At 29.9% G+C, this 27,747-nt stretch overlaps 1 protein-coding gene across 1 annotated transcript in view; it reads right to left on the bottom strand.

Moving 5' to 3' along the window:
• The window catches only part of LOC124355965 (neuronal acetylcholine receptor subunit alpha-7-like), a 184,858-nt gene that overhangs the window by 47,071 nt on the left and 110,040 nt on the right, over positions 1–27,747 (bottom strand). Inside the window, exons 6-8 of the mRNA XM_046807113.1 lie at positions 22,885–23,065; positions 17,322–17,397; positions 10,594–10,788 (exon numbers count right to left, since the gene is read on the bottom strand). Of these exons, the coding sequence (XP_046663069.1) occupies positions 10,594–10,788; positions 17,322–17,397; positions 22,885–23,065 (452 nt within the window). The remainder of the gene's footprint in view (positions 1–10,593; positions 10,789–17,321; positions 17,398–22,884; positions 23,066–27,747) is intronic.

The following is a 27,747-nucleotide window of genomic DNA, read 5'->3' as shown; positions in this document are numbered from 1 at the left end:
TTTTTCGCTCTTTACAGATTGATGCATTGATGCAGTCATTACAGAGTCACACAAAGCTTTTAATATTTCATTGTGACTTAATATTCAATAATGTTGCATTTTATTCTAATAAGAGCAGATATATATTTAGCATAGAGCCACGGGTTTTAAGAATCCATTACTACTTCTTCATCAGCTATCATTATTCTTTGACATAAATTTTAACGTCTCGTGGTTTAGATTAAGAATCTGTTATATTTTAAAGTCTGTATCTAATGAGATATGGGCAAGGGTGGATAGGATAGGATAGAAAATACTTTGTGTGAATGCTGGGCGTGAAGCATTGACTCATGTTTTGCTTGAGCTTAGACAGTGTGTGATTTCGTTGTGTAGTCGACGAAAATTATGTTGCAATTTGATTGTGTTTAACTAAATAAATCTTTCCACAAACATATTAATTAGTGCTGAAATTATTTGACAAGAACCAAAAGTAGTTGATTTGTATAAAGAATTATGTCTTTAAGCATGAATATTGTTAATGAAATAAAACTAATTTTAACTTTCTTTTCAAGATGAAGTTCCTTGGGATAAAAAGAGTGTGTGGCTACATATTAATAACTAGTACACTTTAAGGATATCTTAGAAAGACAGGATGGGATCGGGAGGTTCCAAGTGAACAACACACTCGCACACATCCATATGTCATACAGGAACACTGACTGACATAAGTGAGCCCTAACTCTAACCTTGTAGAGTTAACACATTGCGAACTATGTTCCAGTATCAATACATTACAATTATTCTACATAGAAGTACTGAATTATAAGGCATTTATTTAACACAACTATAGGAAACGTTATAGTTTCTAATCTGAACACTTAGTACAACGCTTCAAGTACGTATTAGGGGAAACGCCGTCAAATTCACTGGCTTACTCTTAACTTCCAAGACATGAACGTCTAAATCCTGATCGACCAATACCGTGTTCTTTTTTGGTCCTCTACAGATTACCCTGCACGTTTGTATATCGAGGTCCTGGATATATTACCGTAATATATATTTGGGTTGGAAACAAAATTACGTTTATTGAAACTCTAACACTTGTTTTTGAAAAGAATTTGATGACAAATTATAACTGAAATATTTAAAAATATAAAATATTATACTTAAACTATACGTATTTTTATGCCTCCGATACACGAACGATGAACGAAGAGACTCTCAAAAAGTATCTATTGCCTATTTGTGTTGCATATTTTGTTGTTGTCTTTACTTATGGCGAGTTTGGGGCTGCCTAGTTTTAATTTTAATTCATAATATACTTCGTTCTTTTAGAATGCAATTATTCCTCTAATATGATTAAGAAAAGCACTTTGGTCCACACTTAAAAAAAAAAATTAAAAAATTAGATTACAAGGATGAAATCCAGCTAACTTTCAACTATCGAGTATGTGGCTTGTATAAAATCCTAATTATTATTTAGCTTTATATTTTAGGAATATTAAAAACGCTTTTTATTTTGATACTTTCACAACTTGAGTATAGCAGCAGTACGAAGTAATCATTGGACTTATCAGATCGAAGAACCTGAACCCAAGTGTATGGGTTAAACTGATGTGTACTAATTCAAGGCTTTGAAAATGTAACACTAGGACCCCGAAAAGTTGACAGTCTGCATCATGCATGCCAGTCTTTTCGTGCCAATCTTTTTTAAACGGCTTTACCATTAACGTCATGAATTGAATTAGAGATAAAAGACTTAAAATTAGCGTTGTCAAGCATAAATTCTTTTCAACATTGAACACTCTAGAAACTGAAATTAAACTAAAGTATGCATTATTATTTGTTTTTGAAAATTAATTCACTTAATTCACTTTCGATCATTGTGTTCTGATTTAGATGTACTGTAGTAAACGTAAAACAATTCTGATCATATCCATATCATAATTACCCTACTCTTTATGCCAACTCAACCACACTGACGATCATTAAGCTTCAACAATAAACTTAAGCATTTTCATGTACTTCTGTGAATATACAAAAAGTTAGTGTAACCTGCAAGAAATGCGATACGAAAGGTTTATGGCCTAATCATTACCAATACAAGTTTTAAATGTTAATTAGGTATCTAGAAGGTATATTAATACACAAGATCCTGTGTACTTTAAAATAGTAGTTCGAAGTTTTCAATACGACCACTGATAAAAATATTTAAGGCAAACTAAACAAATAATTCATACAACTTACTGAACACCTACTAGTTAACTTCGTGTATTCGTGTACTCGTCGATTTCAATAAAATCTCCTTTAGAACTCATAAGAAATCAATAAATATTACAGAAGGTATTAAAAAGTTTATTACATTTATAGTGATAAAGTTCCATTATATTTTGGGTATAGTATTTATTATCAATACTACAAGTTATGTTAGTACGATATGGTTATATCATGGAAGACAAATACAGTTTATAAACTTAGTGTAGTTTGGTAAAATCATAGTAACAGATTAATGTGAGATCTACAAGGAGAAAAGAGGTTTGTAAATACAGAGTTCATACCCACAGTTAAGCACCTTTGGGCCTCAAGGGTCAATAGCGTACACTTTGGAGCACCGTGTGTTCCATAATTAAGAAATGAAGCCCTGCCTGGCATTTCAAAGTTTTAAAGAAAGTTATAAAAACAATTGCAAACAACTGACCAAGTTTTCCTTAGAAAACTTAATGTCCTTCTCCAAAGTTCCAATGATGGCATACCTATGTTCTTAGCAATAAAAAGATAGACCAACAGCAAGTTACTGTAATTTCGTCGCGGATTCTTAGTCTACAGGAAGGACTATAAAAAAAATTAACTTTGGATATAAAACCTCAAATATCTCTGTAAATACAAGCCAAAAATGAAGAAGATCAATGACTGTTCATGGAGAGTAAATTAAATGAAACCCTACGGGAAGGTAAATATACAAGTTTACTCATCTGACACTGACACATAATGTGGTAAATGTGAATCAAATTTGAGATTACTCTTGAGACTATATAATTGGCGATATCATAGAACGGTTAATGGTCAATGAGATCCAAAGTTTGCATCATCCGGGACAAAGATACAAGCGTATGAGAGCAATATCTGATTGAAAATTGTGGTGCCACCTCCGTGTCAGTATGTGTCCTAGAGATACCGGTAAACCATTTAATCTTTGTAAGTGGAAGTTGATATTGGTAGATGCGTATAGAAAGAAATAATTTACAGGCCACCATCATTTTGAGTTGCCATGATAATTTCGTATCGTTCTTTACTGCAGCCAGGGGCTTATTGCTTGGACATCAAACGTCTGCACTGTATCATGGTTCGTTTCCCTTGTTAACAATGCTTTCTAAAAAAACACCCTACTATAATTCAATATAAAACTTCGATGTTACGTCATTATGGGATCGTGTTTAAAACGTCGTAGTCAATTCCTGTGCACCTGATGAAATAATGAGAACAGTACTTCATCTAGATTACACTTGATTTTGTAGTCTACGTGTCTCTGATGTCATAACAATGCAAAAGCAATCATTTTGAGCCTTTTTACCACATATTTATTTTCGATCTCTCGGACTTCAGATAAGTCTGTTACACCGTGAGGATGTCAAACGCTGCATTACTCGCAAAGAATATGAACTCAACATTCTAAAATTAATTTAATAATCTTACAAACACTAACCAACTGTGAGTTTTGATCAACAACAAAAATAAACAGATAAGCGGTGTTATAAACTACTATTTTGGATAGAATAAGTACATATAAAAAGTTAAAGGTCATTTAGAAGAGTAAAAAAGATATAAATTTATATTATGACATATTCATAGATTGTAATCTGTACATATTACAAAACAAATATACTCTCAGAAGTGTAAAAATTTGTAAAAAGCATATTGTAAATGGAATATTTATATGTAAACTAATAAATAGTCATTCTGAAGAGTATATTATAGAATAAAATAATTTTCTAAATTAGTAAATGAAATCTATACATATAAACAGCGTAAATGAGGTTTAAACTCTTATTGTATATAAGATATGTAATCATAAATATGTGACAGAGTGTTTATATACTTAAAAAAAGTAAACGATCATCCAGAATATATAAGTATAACAATATATGAGTTTAAAACAGCGTGAGTGCATTCCGTGCATATAACGGAAAGTAATCTTTTAGAAATTAAACCAAAGGTACTAGTCAAATCTCATCATTATATATACATAGTTAACTAGTGTTTTACAAGCGAAAACAATAATATTAGAATAAGAATAAACCTGATCATTACATTTACGTAAGTAAGTATTCTTGAAGTTTGAAAGCAATAATAATAGTCTTACGTTAGATACACTCATTATATATAAAGAGGTAAACTGTCTTTTAGAAATGAAAAACAATAGTATTAGTCAGAGTGTAAAATATGATCATTATATAAAAATAAGTATTATTTTAAATTTTGTAACAATACTTAGTCATAGGTAATTACATATCAAAAGTGAATCGTCTTTTAGAAGTGAAAACGATTAAGTTATGAATGATATCCATGGTCTAAACATCTAAGTGGTTTTTAGAAGCCAGAAAAACAAAATTGCTTGATTTGTAAGTCTGAGTATTAAATATAAATAAGTAAGCAGTCTTTTAAAAGCTAGAAAAAACAGTACTGATGGAAAGTGAAAATCTGATCATTGCATATAAATAAGTGAGTAGACATTAAAAATGTGAAAACAATAATATGTCATAGGTTAGATCAGTCATTACATATAGAGAAGCAATTGATCTTTTAGAAGCGAGAAAAATAGTATTTGTTGAAGGGAAAATTTGATCATTGCATATAAACAAATTAGTGGTCTTTTAATAGTGAAAACAATAGTATTATTGAAACCGTAAATCTGGTAATAATATATGAAAAGGTAAGTAAACTTCAAGTAGTGAAAACAATATTGACAAACAACAGAAAAGTAGTCTTATAGAACTGAAAACAATAAAATTAGTCAAAAGTCGATATGATAACTACTTCTAAATAACTAAGTAGTGTTTTAGAGTGAAAACCGTAGTAAAAAGCAAAGGCAACATCGGGTCATAACGTAGATAAGTATTCTTTAGAAGTAAAAAAACAATAGTATGCAGATAGGGTAAATGTAACCATTATAAATACAATTAGTATATATAGTAAGTATAAATACGAGTGTTTTAGTATAAGTATAAGTAGTGTTTTAGAGATGAAGTCAAAGTAGGGTAAACATGTAGGTTGAATCTGGGCACTAAATACAAACAGGAAAGTAGTCTCTTATTATTCTAAACTATAGCATCGTGAAAGGGTAAATTTGATCATTATAAATACATAAGTAAGTAGTGTTATAAAGGTGAAATCAAAGTAGGGTTTAGGTATAGATAGAACCGGGAACTATACATAAAGAGGGGAGTAGTCTCTTATTAATCTAAACTATAGCATGGTGAAAGAATAAATTTGATAATTCAAAATAATAAGTAAGTAGTGTTTTAAAGGTGAAATCAAAGTAGGGTTTAGATATAGGTAGAATCCGGGAACTATACATAAAGAGGGGAATAGTCTCTTATTGGTCTAAAATATAGTATGGTGTGAGGGTACATCTAATTTTTACAAATATAAGGGTAAGTAGTGATTTAAAGGTAAAATCAATGTAAAGTAAATATGTAGGTTGAATCCGGGCACCGGGCACTACATTTAAACAGGAAAGCAGTATTTTTGGATTGTAAATTGTAATATGGTCAAAGAGTAAATCTGTTCATTACAAATAAAGAGTGAGTGTGTAGTGTTTAAAACATTAAATCAATCCAGGATAATCGTGCGACTAATTATAATAGGAACTTGTTTTATTTCATTGTAAACTGTAATATGGTCAGAGGGTAAATATGAACATTACAAATAGATAAGTAAATAAAGTTGTAAATGTGAAATCAGAGTGTAGATGTACGTTAAATCCGGCCACTACATATAAAGAGGGAAGTACTCTTTTATAAGTCTAAACTATAGTATGGTGAAAGGGTAAATCTGAAATTTACAAATATAAGGGTAAGTAGTAATTTAAAGGTAAAATCAAAGTAGAGTTACCAGGTCACTATACATAAACAGGAAAGTGGTCTTTTATAAGTATAATTTATAGCATGGTGAAAGGGTAAACCAGATCATTACAAATAAATAAGGACATGTTGTTGTTTAAAAGTGGAATCAGAGTAGGGTTTAAGATGTAGGTTAAATCTGGCACTACATATGAACAGGAAATAATATCTTATTAGTCTAAACTATAGTGTAGTGAAAGGGTAAATTTGATAATTAAAATACATAAATAAGTGTGGTTTTAAAGGTTAAATCAATGTAGGGTAAATCCTGCCAATAATTATATACAGGAAAGCAGTCTCTTACAGTCTAAACTATAGCATGGTCAAAGTGTAAATCTGGTAATTACAAATACATAAGAAAGTCATTTTTTAAAAGTGAAATAAATGTAGGAAGAAGGTATAGGGTAAATCCTGCCACTATAATAACCATGAGAGTGGCCTTTTAAAGTGTTAACTGTTTTATGGTCAAAAGGTAAATCTGATCATTACAAAAATATAAAGAATTAGTGTTTTAAAAATCAAATCTGTTTAGGATGGTCCTGCCACTGCATATAAACTGTAAAGGGGACTTTTATAAATGTAAACTATATTCTGGTAAAAGGGTAAATCTGATCATATCAAATACGTAAGTAAGTAGTCTTTTAAAGGGGAAATTAAAGTAAGATAAATTCTGCCACAACTTATTAACAGGAGAGTAGTATCTTATAAATGTAACAGTAATATGGTTAAAGGGTAAATCTGTTCATTACAAATATATAAGTAAGTTGTGATTAAAATGTAAAATAAATGTAAGTTAATCAGGTCATTATATATAAACAGGAAAGTAGTCTTTATAAGTGTAAACTGTTATATGGTCAAAGGGTAAATCTGACCATTATAATTTAGGATTAAGATGTAGGGTACAACCGGCCACATATAAACTTGAAACCGGTTTTTAAAAATTATATACTATAGTATGGTTAAAGTGTATATCTGATCATTACAAATATGTAAATAGTGTTATAGAGATGGAATAAATGTATCTGGTCATCACATATAAATAAGTCAGTAGTCTTTTAAAAGTAAAACAACACTATAATTCAGTGGGTAAATCCAATCGATGAAATGATCATGTTTACAGAAATTATAAAACCTTTAGTAGTTTTGTATAAAATAAATGATAATATAAACTTATAGGATGAGTCAGATTACTACATATCAACATTTATATGATAGCTCAATCGTATTTTTTATAATCATATTATTGGTTGAATTTCAAATATCAAAATATTTCTATGAATAATTGTTTGCCTGTTTAATGTGGAGGATAAATAAATTTGTCAATACATCGAGTATTACCTTAAAAAACTTTAGTATGAGCCACAGTAACACAAGTATTCTAACTACCATAAGAATGTATCGAGAGATTTAATTCTTAAGGTTACATTTTACCTCAAACCTAAATTTAAATAGTTAATAATAAGCTCTGCCATAGTGCATGGTCATCAATTGGATTTGGCCGAGTGTCATTGATTTCTAGCCCTCAGTAGGCCGACAGAATTTTCCTTTTGTCCTCTGGGAGTTTGAAATTTTTTCTGTATAATTGTTTGCTTGCATGGCTGCCCACATGATTACGATAAAATGAGTTGCAGTGCAAATTTGACATTTAGAAAGTTATTTGAAATTGTTACATATTTATCTCAAAATTCTTTATGCAACTTTAGAGAACATGGTTACGAGACTCCCGCATTGTAATTATAAAAAAAAACGGTTTACGTAAACAGTAGTGTAGTCTATTGGGAATGAATATTATGGTTTGTACATATTGCTACGTTGTTATCATTCAATACACAGTACTACCTTCTGATAGAGAGCTGTATCACTGTTGTATTAACAGATAATCTGTATTGTTATGTATCATGTGGTTATCATTAAATACACAGTACTACCGTCTGCTACAGAGCTGTATCACTATTGTGGTAACGGATAATCTGTATTGTTATGTATCATGTGGTTATCATTCAATACACAGTACTACCGTCTGCTACAGAGCTGTATCACTATTGTGGTAACAGATAATCTGTATTGTTATGTATCATGTTGTTATCATTCAATACACAGTACTACCGTCTGATACAGAGCTGTATCACTTTTGTATTAACAGATAATCTGTATTGTTATGTATCATGTTGTTATCATTCAATACACAGTACTACCGTCTGTACAGAGCTGTATCACTGTTGTATTAACAGATAATATGTATTGTTATGTATCATGTTGTTATCAGTCAATACACAGTACTACCGTCTGATATATAGCTGTATCACTGTTGTATTATCACATAATATGTATTGTTATGTATCATGTGGTTATCATTCAATACACAGTACTACCGTCTGCTACAGAGCTGTATCACTTTTGTATTAACAGATAATCTGTATTGTTATGTATCATGTTGTTATCATTCAATACACAGTACTACCGTCTGATACAGAGCTGTATCAATGTTGTGGTAACAAATAATCTGTACTGTTATGTACCATGTAATACTACTCATTATTGCACATACTGTGTTGTTGTTGTGAGTATCTATGAATGATAGGGTTGTTTACCAAACTACAATAATTCATTCACAAACTATCAATATATCTAAACAATATCGTCATATATAAGAGATTTCTACTGAAATTTATATATCACTTGTTTATATGAGAATGTAATAATAAAATGTATCTTCGTCTACCACCATGCAATAAAATTAGGTTTTATACATTCAGTGCAATTATTATCAGAAATGAACGCTAGTATGGTTGAATAACAAAAAAAGCTAAAGGTTATACATAAAATGATAGTGATGAGTAAATATAACATATTAAAGTTAATGCATATACTGTTTTTTATGTAAGGCTTTATTTTAAACAGTTTAAAGAAACAGTAGTGTATTATACCTTGAGGTACTATAGATGATGAGTGCAGCTGATGATACACCAAATACGGTAGTGTGTATTGGAATTGGAACGTTACACAGTTCGTAACAATATTGGATATTAATATGTGTAGTGTAAACACAGTATTAATATTAGAATGTCTTTCACACAGAATTAATTTTTAAATAAGGGGTCATGTAATTTATGCCCAACATATGTTGCGGTCATTTAAAATATGTTTTTAAATATGAGTTCATTTTTCTCTTAGTGCAGCGTCTGAAATCTGACGCTGTCACAGATTTGACTCCTGGAATCTGGAGTCCACGTCTGTCTGAAAAGTCGGCGACGAGGACGCTCAAAATGAACTCCTACATCGTTTCGGAATCAGAGACACCCAGATTACTAAATTAGGTGCACAATTGCTAAATCCAAGCTATATTTAACATTGAATCAACTATTCGCACTACAGATACGTAATGTGTAAGTAAATATGTTAGTATAAAGAGTAAATATTATATAAATGGTACGAAATGTATCACTATAATACAAGGTACATAGTGTCGTAAGAAGTGAACCGGAAATCTCCTTAGTCTTAAAATTTAAGTCAAATCCATGTTTTGGATTTCAAGATCAATTTTGTGGGACTTTAAACATGTTATTATCAATTTTCCAAAAATAATTTTCTAAAAAATTAATAGTAAATATTTATTAGTTTCTACACAAAATTAAGTTTAACAATTTTTCAACATCAGTGGAATTTAGATTTACTAAAAGTTTAAAATTAAAACGTTTTAAATTTTAACGTTATAAAACTTGTTGTGACCTCTCCGAAATCAAATCCTTGACCTCTTTGTTAGAGAGCTGAAGCGTGACCCGCTTTACTATAGTGAAGGGAACTAGGTTAGGGGGTTAACCGATCTCAACACTTTGTTCAGTTAGCATTGGTTTTATACCTGCATATGTATTGACTACAATAGTACTTAGAGAGTGACTTTATACCTGGAAGTACGTTATCGAACGAAAAATATTTACACCGTCCTAACAGCCCGGTAGCTACGAATGTTAAATCTACGCTATAAGAATAATACGAAACTGTGAATGTATTGACACTGGAAATAGAGGTACAGAAAAGAACTACCTAAAGTTAGTTTTTCGCCACACTCGTGGGGCAGCGTGAACCCCAAGAGGGTCATCGATGAGATCATGACACATGGAACGATCAAGTTGACTGTGTAGAACAGAGTCCTCCGACGGATCAAGATGGTGAAAGTTATGTCCATGTACGGTTCCGGGCAGCAGGCGTAGTTTTTGACGTTCTTGATTCCGGGCATTCCTGAAACAAACACAAACAACCCGGCCCACGTGTAGTGGTGAGACACTTGCAAAACCTGATGGTAACATGAAAATTTCTAACATGAATGGGTGCAAGGGTGGTCCTTGTGGAAAACCAATCGGTCAGTCGAATTTTTATTATTGTTTTGACACAAAATGTTTGAATTGTAAGCATGTGTAACATCATCAGGTTTTGCTCAAATAGACACTACCTTAAGACAAAGAGAATGTAAGAATGATAGTGTGATAGTGTTTACCTAATGATAGTTTTTCGCCAGAGTCCGGTGGCAGCGTAAACCCTAGAACGGCCATTGAGGCGATGAGAACGCACGGGACTATTAAGTTGAAAAAGTAGTAGAGGGTCCTTCTTCTAATCATAATGATAAAGGTGATATCAATGTAGGGTTCGGGACAGCAATTGTAGTAAATTTCGTTCCGTTTTCCGGGAACACCTGGAAGAGGACGGGACGCTAAAGAGGTCTCAACAAAAACAAGCAGAAAGACAGAATGTTTTATCATCACTATTAAATATACATGTTCATTCGTATATTTAGATCCATTTTTAAAGTCATTTTAGTGGAAGAAACTCTTCACTACTTTAAGTGTTTAAGGTTTATTTAGATTTATTTAATATTTAGTTTTTAGGAAAGCCACTGAGGTTTAGCAAGTGAGTTTACAGCGTCAAGAGGAGAAAGTAATTTAAAACATACCAAGAAATGACAGGATTAAGGAAGGATTGGGGAGGCACCCGTGATCCTTTCCGACATATTGATTGAGCCGCCTGCCACCGGCCTGTTTGTGCTGCTCTCTTGCGGCTTTCCTATAAACTAAACTGTCATATGAGCGCTAAATTTCAAAAGGTTAAGTAAAAACATTTTCTTTTGCATTGATGGGCCTTTACACCGATAAGTGCAAAAAGTGCATATCGTTACTTGTTCTAAACATTGAGTTATCCTACAACTTTTGACTGTAGTGGTAATTAGTGAATGTAGTGTCCTGTGTAAAGGTTACTTACTAAAGAGCAATAATCTTCAATACTTGTTTTATTAACCTTTAAGTTAGTGTTTGTTTTATTGTAATAGTTTTCAATTTTTAGCATTAAAAAAATTGAAATCAGTTACATTTTAGGACAAGATAAAAGTTGTTATTTCTGATTTAGGATCAACTTGAATAAAATTTTGCTCAAATTTAGGATACAGATTTAAATATTTTAATTAATTACTCTCCCTTGTTTTGAAACATATAGGAATGAACGATACCCCACAAAATATTAAATACGAGTGAGTTATTGAATCTTATTTTATAATAAATTTATACGTTTTACGTTCCTATGTCATGCAATATAAATCAGGTTAAGAACATAATCCTCACCGGTATTTAATGTCTTGTGGAGTACATGTGTATATTTGTTTAATGCTAAATATATACTGTACATATACTAAATCATTTTTCATACCTAACGCTAGTATTTTCTATTGATTTCGTATAGTTATATTAACTAAAGCACTTAGTTTCCAAATTATTACTAAGATCTCAGATAAACCCTTTTTACTAAATTAAAGCGTAAAAACATAGAAATCTTTCATAATCATAATAATGTAAGAATAATTTTGTTTTGTGGTTTGATAATGCTTTTTATTGAATAAGATCAAAACACTTATTCCTTGTTCTACAGTTGATGTTAAATGTAGAATTTATATGATAAAAATAATAAAAAGTCAAAGAAATATTTAAAAATAAGACACTAAATTGCTACAAAACTGAGAAAAGTAACGTAACTGTTTTAAAATACAAAGATTATAGTTAAAAAGTTCAAAGATTTCCACAAGCTAATACATTTAAAATACTATTAAAAAGCCCGACTCTAGAACGTGAAAAATAGATAAACTGTATAATTTATAAATATAAAAACTTGTCCTAATCTGAACAAAATAATCTCAAAGTTACTAATGCACAAGGTCAACATTAAAGAGGACAACCCCAAAACAAACAAGACCATATCCCAATCAGACCAGTAGCAAACTTTCGGAAAGCATCTATATACGCAGTAAGTACCTACATAACAACAACATACATTTAACAGACCCACACAATATTTTAAACATTAGAAATCAATAAATAAATTAAAAAATCTTAAAAAACAACATTTGTGTCATATCATAGAAAAAGTGTACTCAAAAATTCGAGTAAATTAAACATTGCATTTTATAGAATGTCTCATAAAAATAACTCTTTAACATAAAATGAAATCGATGAAATAATAATAAAATAATTGTAGTGCATAATCAAAATTATTTTAGATATGGTCCAGGGAATTATTAAGAAGAAAGCGGATAAGCTGTGGTTTCCCGTTTATTAGGTTTATTAGTAAACATATTTTTAGAAAGTTAAAAATAAAAAACATAATAAAAAAAAATACAACACAACGTTTTAGTCTATTAACAGGCTACAGTAGAATTGCCTGTGCTGGTGTGATGTGTGTTTGTGTTTCTCATAGTGTACAGTGACACTCCCTGGACTGGACTTCAAACAGCTTGTGGGTATGTTTGAACTCTTTTCTTTCCCTTCTTTTCTTCTTAATTTTTGCTTTGTTAATACTTCCCCCACCAGACGAAGCAGATAGATTCCAACCCTCTAAACGTTTTTTTATACCTTTTGTAACATATAACGATGGCAAATGTCCGAAATCCTGTTATCCTTTCAAACCTTCCATCGTCAATAACAAACTTTAAACAAAGAATAATCAATAGTGATAAGCCATGTAATGGTAAAGTACTTTCCTGACCCTGGTACGTGAATCAAATTTTATATCTCTTTATAGGTAATGGAGTAATGATAAATAATTTCCAAACATATATAAATTCGCTATGTGACACTGTTACACTTGAATGAGAAATTGAAACTCAAAATGTCTTGCTCGATTTGAAAATAACAAACAAAAATTGTATCAAAATATTCACGAAAATATATCACCGACCTTCTTATACAAAAACGTTCCAATGGTCCTTGGAATCATAAAATTATGAAATTTAATGAATAGATTATTAAAAGTTACAAAGAATATATGTGGTTTCGAAAATGAAAAGAAAGTGCTTATACAAATAAAAATAAAAAATGGATAAAATCCCAAAAAAATGAAAAAAGATAAATCTATATATGTCTAAAAACAATAAAAAAATTAGATAGTAATTGAAAAAAACAAGAAAAAAAATTTATTTGTGTACGTTTCGGCAATTTCTTTTCGAATTGCTTTATTAACAGTGCTTAAATAAAAGAACTCAAATAACATTAGAAATATCAATATGTATCATAAGTTATAGAGATCTTAATAAATACCATAACTGTTGTGATCTTATTAATAAATAAACACCAACCACAAACCTAAAACAAAAGATCCTTACCAAAAATTCTGGAATTTTCAAAATGAATTGCAGTGAATGTCACAATTGTTATAGATAAGGCGAAATTTCAAGTTGTGAGTTTTCATTGAGACTTAAAATAAAACTACAACTTTAAATTTTACAAAATTTTGAAGGCTTATTTTGCAGAACATCTCTTACAGGTAACAATTAAAAATGCATGAAATAAAACATGGAAATTATTGAGTTTTAGAAAAAGATAGAAACATGATATTCCAAAGAAGAACTACACATTTATTAAAATGATAAAAGAGATTCAATAAAAATGTTAAATATGATAGTCAATGAAATAACCAAGCATTTTAATAAATATAGAAATTAAAGAAATAATTATTCTGCACATAGAATCTATAAACAAAGACTTATAAATAAATTTTGTGGATAGAAGGGTACATATTATAATAACCATATGGCTTTTTTAAAACAGGGTTATCATAAAAAAGGTACGGTTTCAAATATGTTTTAAAGAAAACCCGAAATACTTACAGTTAATCTTGTTTGTTCATCTAGTTTGTCGTCTCAAGCGGTTTTTTTTTACATAATAACTATATTTAAATATGTGCGCCCTCAGTCGCTCGACAAATGTCCAAACGATAATAAGTTTCTCTCCAAACATTCGTTAACATTTATTCGGTTATGGATGCCATTCCTTCATTGATTATATGTTTTAAATGGTTTAGATCGCGAATGTTTTGTTAATAAAAAACGCTTCTGATGTACCCCACAAGAAAAAAATCACAAGGTGCCAGGCCTGAACTCCTTGGAGGCCACAGCATAGATCCTTGCCGGCCTATCCACCGATGTCCAAATCTTTCGTTCAAAGCTTTCGTAACCAATGCATTGAAGTGTGGGGGAGCCCCATCTTGTTGGAAAATGAAGTTGATGAATGTTTTCGAGTTCATCTAGCTGAGGTAAGCAATAATTTATTTAGCACGCCAAGATACACAACTCCATTAATTGTTTTTTTCAGCTAAGAAGAAAGGCCCTACGACGCGAATTTCATCACACCACACCAAACATTAACTTTAGGCAAATCACGTTGTTTCATAACAATTACGTGTGAGTTTTCAGAGCCCCATATTCGTGAATTGTGTCTGTTAAGTCATCCATTCATATGGAAAGTGGCTTCGTCTGTAAAAATTATGTAATTTAATAATACCTCTTTTTCACTTATTCTGTCCAACATTTCAACAGCGTAATATTACCGGTTACGCAATCATTGGATTTCAATTCCTGCAGTATCTGGATTTTATAAGCGTGTAATTTGAGTTTTTATGCAAAACTTTGTGAGCTGTTCTTAGTGGAATACCTAATTCAACGCTTCGACGAGGGATGGACTTCCCAGGACTTCTAATTGCCAAATGTTTAGCCTAATTAGTTCAAAAGTCTTGTATGGTACACCTGGTATGTTGGTTGATTTATTAACTGATCCATCGTCTTCGAATTGTTATACCCAACATGTTATTTTATTGTTGTGTGGTGGATCCCTTTCAAATTCACGTTGGAACGCAAGTTGAACTAGAATCACGGATTTCAATTCAGCCAACAATAAAACTCACGTTGCTTTATTTTTATCCGAGAGCATAGTAAGTCAATAAACTCACCACAACAACAATATAAGAACCGATTTTGAGGTTAGAACATCTTATAAACAAACTGTTGTGCTAAAGGCTTTCAGAGATACCAATATAACTTCTAGAATTGTCTTACTATCTTCCTACGAATTACTGAAACTGCACCATTCTTTAATGATAACCCTGTAGTTTGTCGTGAGGTATAATGTTACCGTAATTATGGCATTTTTGCTGAAACATACATGTCAGGATATTTTCATAATATATTTGCTGCGTAGCCAAAATTATAAAACCACAAAACACATTTTATATTAAATATATACAGGATGTTCCTTAACTCTTTGGACAAAGTTATACCTCTATTTTACTCAGGTTAAGAAAAACATATTTCACCAGATGAATATGAATCTCCAATGCTTAGTTTTCCATCTGTCTGTCTGTATGTGTTTTTTTAATAAAATAATCATTAAATTAGCTTCAGTATTTAAAAAATGGCAGCTATTAAACGTTTTTAATTTGAAATATCTTCTAGCATCTTTCTCAATAATAATTGCAAGAATAACAGTTTTTAGAGTTTTTTTCACAAATATAATAACTCTAAAATTATTTAAATAAAATAATAAATAACTGATTTAGAACAGATTTACTGGGAAAAGACCCGGCCCACATTAAGAGATGCCGTTCATCCAATTCTTGTATTGTTGGCTATTCGCAGAGAACCTCAATGTGAGTTATAAATCTGTAAATCTACTCTAACTTAGTTTTTATTATTCGATTTAAGTAGTTTTGGTGGCATTACATTTGCTATAAAATCCTCTAAAACCTGTTATTATTGCAATGCTTGAGAAAAATGGTAGTTTTAAGGATATCAAAATTTGAAAGTTATAATGGCCGCCATTTGGAAAATACTAAAGGTAATTTAATTATATTTTTTTCAGTAACTGGCCTCGTTATTATAAAAATTCGAAGCAAATTTGGTAAAATTTCATCTATTTGCTTTTAAGATATTAATTGTTTTATCAAAACACATACAGACACACAAATGGAAAAATAAACATCTGAGACCCATGTTTATATGGTGAAATATGTCTGTCTTGACCTGAGCAAGAACGTAGAATACCTTTGTCCAGAGAGTTACAGGACACCCTGTGTATACATAAGGTATTAGTTCTTCTTCAGAAATATATGACTGACCAACAGAATAACGTTTTTATTGTATACAGAAATATTACATATATAAACATTACAATACCCTTTTTGAAAATTATTCTTAACTCCCCTAGCATTTCCTCATAAGTCTCTTACATCTAAACTCAGAATATCCCACGCCCAAATCAGAATGTTACATTTGTAAATTCAAGATCATGATAGATAATTTTTTACAACCACTCATTTATATACTGGTACAAATAACTTTGCCCTTCAGTGAAATAAATTTTAAATATAAAACAGAGGCATTAGCTTCAACAGGAGGAGACCATATTATCTTTACGTGCCAATATAAAATACATTGTCTTCTGAGATTGATGAAAGAGAAATAATAGACAAATCAAAAATATTTCCTAACCTACAGAAGAACTGCAATATTTTGGAAAACCATATAATTACGAATTTTTTGTTTAATATATATATATATATATATATATTGCTTTAATATTAGAACTAATTATTTTATACGTTTTAAAAAGTGATACAAGTAATAGAACCACAACAAAATTGAATTTAATGAAATCGGATCTGTTACGGAGGTAAATAAATAGACTCATTAGAGTGCACACAGTTGCACCTGCTCCGTAGTCTAACAAAAGCTGTGACACAATACTACTTTGCTCAAGTCACGTGTTCTGACGTACAAGACAAGTTATTTGTACATCCCAATACTTTTAAATGTATTAAATACCAATAGTTCTGTGATTTTGATGCTCATTATTTTACAACCCCGAGAGGAAGACGTGTGACTGTTACAGTTTACTTACGTCACTCCCAGCTTACCTAACAGATCCCACTCTCCGTTAGTGATGAAGCTGCTTATGTCCCCCCCTCCGTCGTCTTGTAACTGCAGGTCCAGCTGGAATACAAGCAAACACGTGTTAGTGAATAATAACAAATGGATTGGAACTACTGCCTAATTACAAGTACATCCGGCAATATGTGTACGTGTAATCAGCTTGTACTCACTCATGATAAGTGAGTACAATACTATCAATAAATCCATAGAGGCTAATGAAAAATACAATTTTTTAAGTAAGACAACTTTTTGGTTTTTGATAGCAATCATAGTTTTGAATCGCATACAATGTTTATTAGAAAAAGCTTGTACTATTATTTGCTAAATAACTAAAAGATTCAAGAAAATAACTGTAAACGTCTTTGGCCTAGAGTTATATTAACAGCTTTAGTTGCGATGATAGTAGCAAGCCTACATATTGTGTGTGAATTTACTCATAGTTATGTGGTAACGGGTTTAAACCCGAAATATTAATAAACATAACACCGAAGTATAACGTATAAGAGAATACAAACAACAGCAGAACTGTTTTAACTGGTTTACCAGCAAGGTGACTAAAATTAAACTTTATTAAATATTTATTAGTTTCATGGAAAATATTTTAAAACACACCTAAATAGACGACGCATCTAAAGTAAACTAATATTACATCACAGTACTGATTATTTATTAAAACACTAGGTCACTAGACTTGCAGGAGTGTAAATCAATTTAATGTAAAAAAATTTTGCTTAATAATTACACCACGATGTTTGATTTTGAGGTCATAGTGAACTATTTCTATTACCTATTGTTTTCCAAATTTTACATCCTTTGTTAACAAATTATCAACAACATTGTGGACCGTTACTAGAGAAGTTTATTCTACGACAGTAAACAAATTTATACCCTTATATTGAAATTTATTTCTCATTGTTTAAGATATCGACATTTAAATGAAAAAAAAAAAAAACTGTTTGTGCATTTTATAGCATATAATTGAACGACCTAACGGATATGATTATACTTAGTTCATAACCTTATTGAATCTATAATTTTAGACCACTTTTGTGTTCAAGCAACTGTACATGTGACTTTTCACCCGCTTCTTCCATAGAAAAATTAAAAATATTATCGAAATTTATTTGTTGATAGTTTCCAATTATGGATGAATCGTCAAAATGTTATTATTATAAGGAATATATTATTAATAAAAACAGCTTATCTTTTAAGAACAGTTTGTTGAAAACATTAAGTTTGGACTAACAGATGGGATTATGTTAACTTGAAAATTTAATTTAAAAAGTAGTAATTTGAAAATTCTATACTACATCTTGAATCTTAAAACAATTATATTTATCAATATATTATTATTTTTACGAAAAAGTTTTTGCTACCACCTAATGGGATTATGTTAACTTGAAAATTTAATTTAAAATGTAGTAATTTGAAAATTCTATACTACATCTTGAATCTTAAAACAATTATATTTATCAATATATTATTATTTTTACGGTAACGTTTTTGATACCACCTAATGATTCATGCAAAAATTTGGGGCATGTGGACATTTTTGGCTGAGGTTGAGCACAATCTCTCCAGTTTGAGGTTGTGAAGTTTGGCTATAATGGAAGAGGTTTGCCCAAATGCCGCTGTGCAAGAAACAAGAGAAACGTTCCGAATGTCGGCGATTCGAGCTTCAAGGATACAACACATGCACGGTAAATCACGAATCACTGAAAGTGAATTGGAACCTACTTAAAACCGCGAAATTTGTAAAACAGTTTCTTTGCTTTCACACTAATTAATTAAAAATGAGTGATTACTGATGTACATATTCCATCTTATTGTATAATTACTTGTAGTTGTACTATCATAAATTTCAATAAATTGCCCTCGCTTCTGGTTGAAGCCACTTAGAAATATTTATCACCCTTGCTACACAAAACCATCTTCAGTTAATGAATGTTAAATATCAACTAAATAATTAAACAAACAAAATAAGAACGAAAATCGATTAGTACTATAAGTAGGATTAAAATGAATTTATTCGGTTTTTAAGGTAAAAAGTTTTACCACTACAATAAAAAAAAACAAACATTTGGTACTTGATATGGCAATAAAGTATTGCAATGAAATTTATCCAAATAAATAAATACAAATTATTATATAATTAATATATTATTTTGTTTTTGTTTCAATTGAAGAAATGTTAAAGTTATAAATCTGGTTGTCCTAACGAAAAATTTACATGAATCAATTTTTTCATTTAGAGCTTTCAAAACTGTTAGGCCAAAATACTTTTACGACATCCATTTCTATTGCTAAATAAATCAATTATCTTATTAATCATTTAAACTTTTGAAAATGTGTTACAGATTGTGCAAGAGTTGTATGTAAAAATTTCGTTTTAAGAAGTATACTTTACATTCTCTCGTTTAACCTAGAAGGGGATGAATAAAAAATGATCCTAGCATTTATACAAGTATACAGCACCGCTTAAATCGGTGTTCTGCAAAATTATTTAAGTGTAGCTGCTTCAAAGTTAGGTGCAGCCTATTCGAGCTATATCATGCCAACGGTGGCTAAAACGCTTCTTAAAGTCTGCCATGCTGACACAAAGTTTACACTCTTACAATTTACTATAAAATAAAACATCTCAAATGTAAGAAGGTGCTTAATTAACCAAACTCGACTGACTTTATCTTTGAACTTTTTTTTATTTAAAAAAGTAACACGACGCATCTTCACGTTTTGTTTGATTTTAGTAGTGGCACGTTATTTCATTTATAAAACGCATAATATATTATATGGTGCATGATATTCATTTCACCTGTAAGTACAGTGAAACAATGTTTTGCTAATCTTTACAGCTGGTGATAGAAACGTCTCTAAATTTAAAACTAGTACGAATTTTGATGTTTAATAACAAACAACAAATATCACATACCTTTCTTTGACTTGAGAGTATAGAATATTTGTGTTTTTAAAAAAATTGACGAAGTGAGATATTTTTTTAAAAGAAATCATGTAGGAATATTTTTGGATCCATTATATACGTTAACAATGGAATTCTTTATTTTAGGGCAAAAATAACGAGTAAAAATAGTTTGAATATACTTAGTAAATACAGAAACATTAGAATCTGTATTAATGTGTAAGTAAGAAGTATTTCCACAAAAAAGTGTTATTAAACCGAAAGTAACAGTAATAAATATTGTTTCACAATACATCCACGAGAAGCAAGTAATTTTTAATAAAAGAATCTTCTTATGAAACTCGAAATAATTGACTTTGAAATAATCGCCATTGAATTAAGGAATTAAGTTACATAATAACAAGAAAGCTACGGTTAAAGTTTTGGAAAAACTTTAAACCACAAAAGAACTAGCCTAAAAAAAAATAATAATAATGTTGATATTTATCCAGATTATCATCCTCAAAAATGTATTAAAACATTAGTTATACCTGAATATAAATTGTGTAAATATAGTACTTTTTAATTAGAGTATACCCTATTTGTTATTCTGATTTCTTTCCATTACCTTCCATTGTCAATAAAAGCCTGTTCCTGGACATATTTAGCAGTATTATTAACTAATTAACTTAGCAGTAAGTTATTCATTAGATAAGTATTTACTTGTTACCTTCATATTTAGGTTGAAACCTATTACCTAGGAATTAATGATTGCGCACTAAATATAATCAAATATAGTGAAAGATATTCTTTATATAAGAGTTTATAAAATAGTATGTATGTAAAGTAGTACGTATGCACCCATTCTTTAATAGAAATATCACATGAAATCTTGAAAGGGTTTAATGTAAAAATATAATCCACAAGTAACATATGCACTTGATATGTATTTTTTAAGAATTAATCATATAAATTATAAAATTACATATAAACTTGACAGAAGAATGAAAAACAAGTCGTAAAGATTAAAAGTTATAAAAATAAACGTTTTATAGGCATTCTTCTTGAATTTACAGTGAGAAATGCATTGTTTTTTTACGAAAATCGTAGTCACTAGTAATACGTATCATATTTGTAATTTTAATTTCTCACACACAGTATGCTTAACTTATATATATATATATATATATATATATATATATATATATATATATATATATATATATATATATATATATATATATATATATAAGTTATATACCCTAATTATGAGTAAGGGTAAATATCTGGACTTGCTAAACGATGTCATAAAGTAGACGTCGTTTAATAAACTTATGGGGTACTTACCTTTCAGCCAATAGTCATCATGGACTTTAATCAACACGATAGACTTCACAGCCAAGTCAAATCTACCAATGCTTCGACATTCAAAGCTACAAGCAGAAGTACTCAATTTTGTTGTGATTCAATTTGCATGTGTTCATGTCTATATTAGTAGGCTGTACATAGGCTGCAAGTGGTCTCACATAACATTGACAGTGTTGTAATGATGGGTTTAGCCTTAAGCTGTTATTTTCCTTAAAAGTTTAAATTGTCGAGTTAAATACTAGTATTCTTTACTTGAAGTATTAATACTTCATAAACCCCCACCATCATGTAGAGTGAGAATTGTTGGGCAAAAATGTAGTATGAATTCTTGAGTGAATCATTTGGCAGCTAAGCCATAGACGTTTCTTTGTTTAATATCAAACTGATGTTTTCTTAAATAAAAAATCTCAATTAAAAATTATAAAATTAATGAAACACGTAAATTAAAATGTGTTGTTTTTTATTTATGGTAATTGTACGTTTTCGTTCGTCAAAGAATTCATTTTTAGTAAACTTTTATTATTTAATTTTCAAACAATAGTTATTCAGTTGATAACTAGTTTAATTAATAATAATTTTTTCAAGCAGTGCTTGATGCAACATTTTATAGAATAAAAATATCTAACGGAAAATAAAAGTTTGTCTAAACACAATATATATTGATACATAATGGTATAATACAGATCAGCTCAATTTATAAAATCGGTACAAAGTGTCAAACTTTAATATTAAAATCGACACTGAATCAAAAAGTCAATAATAGTAAGATTTACTCATTTTAAGTGTGTTAATGGCACTAGTATGAGTACCGTTACAAAAATTGTTTATCATATAGGATCTATTTTATGATCAATATATTTTTATGCCCAATTGCATAGTATTTCATACAAAATAAATAACGTATTGACAATTGAGTTTGTTAAATAATTTTGAATTTTTCATGCCAGTTAAATTAGTTGGCTTACATTATGATCTTGTAATTTTGATCTTGGTCTGATCTTGTAGTTTATTCAGTGGTCACAACGAACTGAAGGAATATAGCTATTTTGGATAAGTTTAATATAATTAAATTTGGCCCATTTTTGCAACGCAAAAAATATGCATTGGTTTATAACTAATTGTTGGACAGTTGGAAAACATAAAATTATTGTGAGTAGTAGTAATAAAATGAACGTGACATACCGTTAGTGTAACATGGTCTAGATCCCTTGCCTGGTTTTGGTGATATCTGTCTAACCCTCTGTTACCTCAATGTATCTTATTCTCCTAGCAGCATGCTCTACCTGGAATCCGTCATAGGTCCAGCTACCGAACTTCATTTCACACTTCTGGTCATCAAAGGGGAACCACGTAATGTCTATCTTGCACGTGCTCTTGAAGATTCCCGGCGGTACGTACAGGCAGCTGCCGTTGTTTCTGACTACTACGTTGGTGGGGTACGTCCCGTCGAACCCTTCGTCAGCACTGTACATGGACAAGACAGAGTCTGAGACACCCCGGGTGAAGTGAGGGTTCTAACATCGAGTGAGAAGAGGAGGGTGATGGCATGCGGGGAGGGTCGGTAGATGACCTGGAGGACAGAGGTCATGCAAGAGAGGAGATGACGGACTAGCTACTTTAGTCTCGGTTTATCTGGTGTCGAAAACACCTTGCTCTAGTTGCTATAGAGGGAAACTGTAAGTTGAGATTATTTTGGGCAAATAATTTGGTTTACATTAAGGATTATGAAAAAGAAGCATTTTAATTATAATAAATAAAATTAATTTGTATACAGTAGACTGAATGACTGTCATAAAAGGCAAAATATTAATAATTTCTAGAGTTTAGTTTTCATTTTTTAATTTTTTTCTGAATAGTAATAAAAATTTTAAGTATAATGATTATATCTAAGAAAACTCGAACCTACTGTTTTAAATCATTTAAAAATAATAAAACACAATACATTTAAATAGTTTTGTTTATAATGCTTTCATTAAAAATTTATATTGTAATTTAAATTAATATAATATGTTTATTTAAGAAAGAAAAAAATAACAGTAATATTCATAGGAGAAATCTTACTAATAATGTTTTTATTTTTATTTTAACGTTAAAATTATTATTGAAATTTGTAATGTATTTGCATATAACAGAATATTAAAAATGTTAATTACATGTTAGGTTAGGGTATAAAGTAGTATAGTATATAAAACATCCATCATTGATTAAATGAAAAGAATTGAAATTATCAAACATTAGAATTGGAATAATAAAATAAATTTCTAACCTTTTTATGATACATATTACAGGTGTTTTAATCTGCATTTGCCAATAATACCTGTTTCATATATACAGTGGTATATGACATACATTGTCGTCTGTCAAAATCTTAAGCACATACGCATTAGTTCAGCGTAGGTTTATTTTTAACTTAGTAATTATGTCGTTAATTTATTTAAACAGTAAGATTATATTAGATAAGTTCGTTCATTCTTGCAAAACAATGTTTTTAACTTGCAACGTGTCATGTGAGGTTTTTCTACATTGGTATAAACGTAAATTAATCAATATTTTGTCCAAAACCTTTTGAATGATCGATTTGTTAGGTTTACATAAAGAACATATATTATATCACTTAATCAAAACAAATTTCTTAAAACCATGACGTCGGAAACTCTAGTAAAAAGTGTTTTAAAGACTAAATTATACCTTTGCTTTTTACAAAGTAAAACTTCTTAGTAGTTATCAGCATATTTTTTGCCTCATAAACACATTTTATAACAAATATTAGTGAATAATATTACATAATTTATTTTCAAAATATTTTTGTTTTTCAGAAATGTTTCTATGAATTTATATTCTCATGTACTGAGGGAATATGAGAACATTCAAGCAATCCTGTGATAATCCACTTAACGAACCTGATGGATATTGTAGGGTATTTGTTGTATTAATGCTTCATTAAAACCAATTTTTGAGATTAATAATTTAAAAAAAAGTTTAACCTGATTAATGGGTTTCACTGTAAGAGTTTGATTTGATAAATATTTACAGAAGTTACATAAAAACATAAAGTGCCGCTTGGATTTGATAAGGTTTGAGCTTTCAGCGGAACTACGTGAGCGGATTAATAGCGCAATAATATTTACAGTAAATAACACTGGACTGAGTAGTGACCTTTGAGGGACGTTGTATTTAATTATTTTATACAAATAATTTTTCAAATGCATTAAGATGCAAATCCAGTAACTGGATAAGTTTTGCAAAATTGTTGGACAATATTGACAAATCAAACATTATCAAATAAGTATTTATGTATATTATTTATACAATTTGGTCACTCACAAATACAGACTGCATCTGCAATACTTTTTCCCACTAAATAAAGTAGCCAAGTAGCTAGGATTTATAGGCTTTATAAAATTATGCAACCATTATAATTATTACTATTCACTGTTAAAGCAAGAATAACAATAGCCGTTTAGATAGCTATCTTGTACGATCCTATATTTACTGATATTAGTTCGAAATTAGGTCTCTTTTAACCACTTTTTAACCCGTTGGTCGCAAACAAAATTACAATTCCTAAATCTGATATCTGTTTATGAAATCAGTCTTCATCAGTTCTTAAAACGTTCAATAAATAATCAAGTTTTTTTTAATTAAATATTGAAAAAATTATGTTAGCATTTTATATTTTGGAAAATGTCGTCCCAACTTTTAAAATTTTAATGTCAACACTAACTGTACGATTTACATAATACAGTGCTTCAACGATACATTAATATAAAACATAATTTTAAAACAAATTTAAATTAAATGGTATAGTTTAATTGAAGATGCATTATTATGCTTAAAAACATATTCAATATTTACATATTTAAATTTAGAATTAGTGTGCTTTCTTAGGAAGTAAATTTAAATAAATATTGTAATTATTTTAAAAAGTGATACATCTTTTTTGTACAAAATAGCAATTTCAATAAGTTGTTTACATTCAACGGAAGTAGTTTCCTTTATTTTAGTGGTAGTAAATTATGTTTGTGAAGAATATCTTTGATCCACAAGTCACATTTTATTTTATTATGAGACCATAAATAGGTTCTGTGAATAAATAGTTTTTATAAAAAAGCGAAACAGTTACCTATAGTTTAAAAAAATACGCTCTTTTCCAATAGTGTAAGGCGGTAGTTAAATTAAGCGTAACAACAGACTGAAGTTATCTATGATCCGGATTTTTATTGACTTTTAAATCATTGTATGAATACATGAATATTTATGTGTGATAAATATTTATTTATTTAATACCAACTGCTCAAACTATAAATAGGGGAGTGGAAAGGTTTAAAAATACATAATTATACATAAAGCATTAAAAAAGAAGTAGTATATATTGTTAAATTACATGGTACACTTATTTTTTGATTTTATATGAGGTTGGATTTGTACGTTTTTAATCTAGCTTTATTAGCCTAAATGGTGTTATCATTATTACATGGATATTTTTTATAGGAAGAATTTTTTTCTACTTATTATTTTATTTTTATATGATTATTTATTAGTTTGTTTAAAAATCTATTAGTCGTTAAATGTGAAGAAGTTAATTTTTCTTTGAAAGTGTTAAATAGAATGAAATGAAATAAGCCTTTCTACGTTGCAATATATAGAAATGTATATTTTTTTATTGCAAAAAAGTTATTTTTATAGAAATGAAGATTAAATAATAACAATACATATCGTGCTATAGGTATTTGATAAATAATAAAGTATGAATAAAATCTACTTAATTTTTACTGTTCATAATTTTGTTTTACTTTTCTTTCTGATCGTAAAAATAGTTATTACTGTAATCTTAGTGATTTGGTATAATTAATTGTTTATTGAAATTGTACACTAGTACTTTAATAAGTAAGTGCTGTTTCAAAAAGTTTAATTTCAGTTATTACTAAGCTGTTCTGGTTTCAAACGGGTTTGCGGGTTTTGATTTTTCAGATACCATTAAAGTTGATTGTATCCTCTACACGTTACTTTTTGTTGTTATTTTTGTAATAATAATATAATATAATAAATGATTCGATTAATCCTATATGATGTATACTTTCCATAATCACAAACACACACTTGAAATTTGTAAATGCAACCACCAATCTAAAGCTATGTGCTAGAACTAGAGTAAACATTTAACACACATCGTTTATCGTCATCGTTTATTTCACTGAGGTGTTATTTATCATTTTAGTACGAGATTCGATGATCAATGAGGGGAGTGCTCGGTAGTTGATACAGGAGCTGCTACGGGAGTGGTGGAGGGGGGAGGGTACTCGGGGAGGAATGTGTGCGAGACATGATACAGACTTTATATTTGTTTATTATCGGTTTAGGGGTAGTTGTTAACGAGGGTTTAGTTAGGCACCAAGAGGGTGAAGCCTGGGTTTCACCCCGATGTTGCCCGTACTAGTCAGAACAACGCAGCCGCCTGTCCGCAGGCTGGTAACGTTTAAGTAGGATGCAGTTTGTAGTTTGTTGATCATCTGCGAACACAACTAATCTCTCATCTAAATATTCACTTTGGTTTAATTCGGCTTAAAATTAGTAACAGTGTTAATTGGTTTGTTCGCTGTAATATTTCAGTTAGGTTTTTACGTGTGTTATTATCGTTCGCAAACATATGTTATTTTTGATGTGATCGTTTTACTTTAACAGAAATTCCTGTGTTTAACACTTTAATATGTAAAATTTTGTGATTTTCTTCTCTGAAATATTACAACTGACATGTGGTTTGTACTGTTAGCTCTGTATTTTTTGTTTTTAAGTGTATTTTTTTTACTTATTCCAATACAGAAAGCGGGGACAGGGTGGACGGAGCCATGCAGTGAGAACGTGCAACTGTTCTATCAGGCAACGCACACACAACTCTGCTGTCGTGTTCCTTGTGTCGTATAACAGTGTTCTTACTTCACTATAATTGATTCAATAATACAAGAAAGCGTGTGGGAATTGTGTTTTATTAGGAAAGAGAGAACAGTAACCAATAGCAAGAGTAACAAAAACATAGATAAAAAAACAAAGAACATAACAGTTGTATTCTTACATCCCTACGGCAGTTTATACAAATAAATTGTTTCTTACCATATTCATGGTATCTCAAAAATATATTGTTATTCACC

Source organism: Homalodisca vitripennis, chromosome 2 (genome assembly GCF_021130785.1).
Source record: "Homalodisca vitripennis isolate AUS2020 chromosome 2, UT_GWSS_2.1, whole genome shotgun sequence".
NCBI classification, from domain to species: domain Eukaryota; kingdom Metazoa; phylum Arthropoda; class Insecta; order Hemiptera; family Cicadellidae; genus Homalodisca; species Homalodisca vitripennis.
Note: the sequence above shows the minus strand (reverse complement) of the source record. Positions and strands in the feature narration are given on the sequence as shown.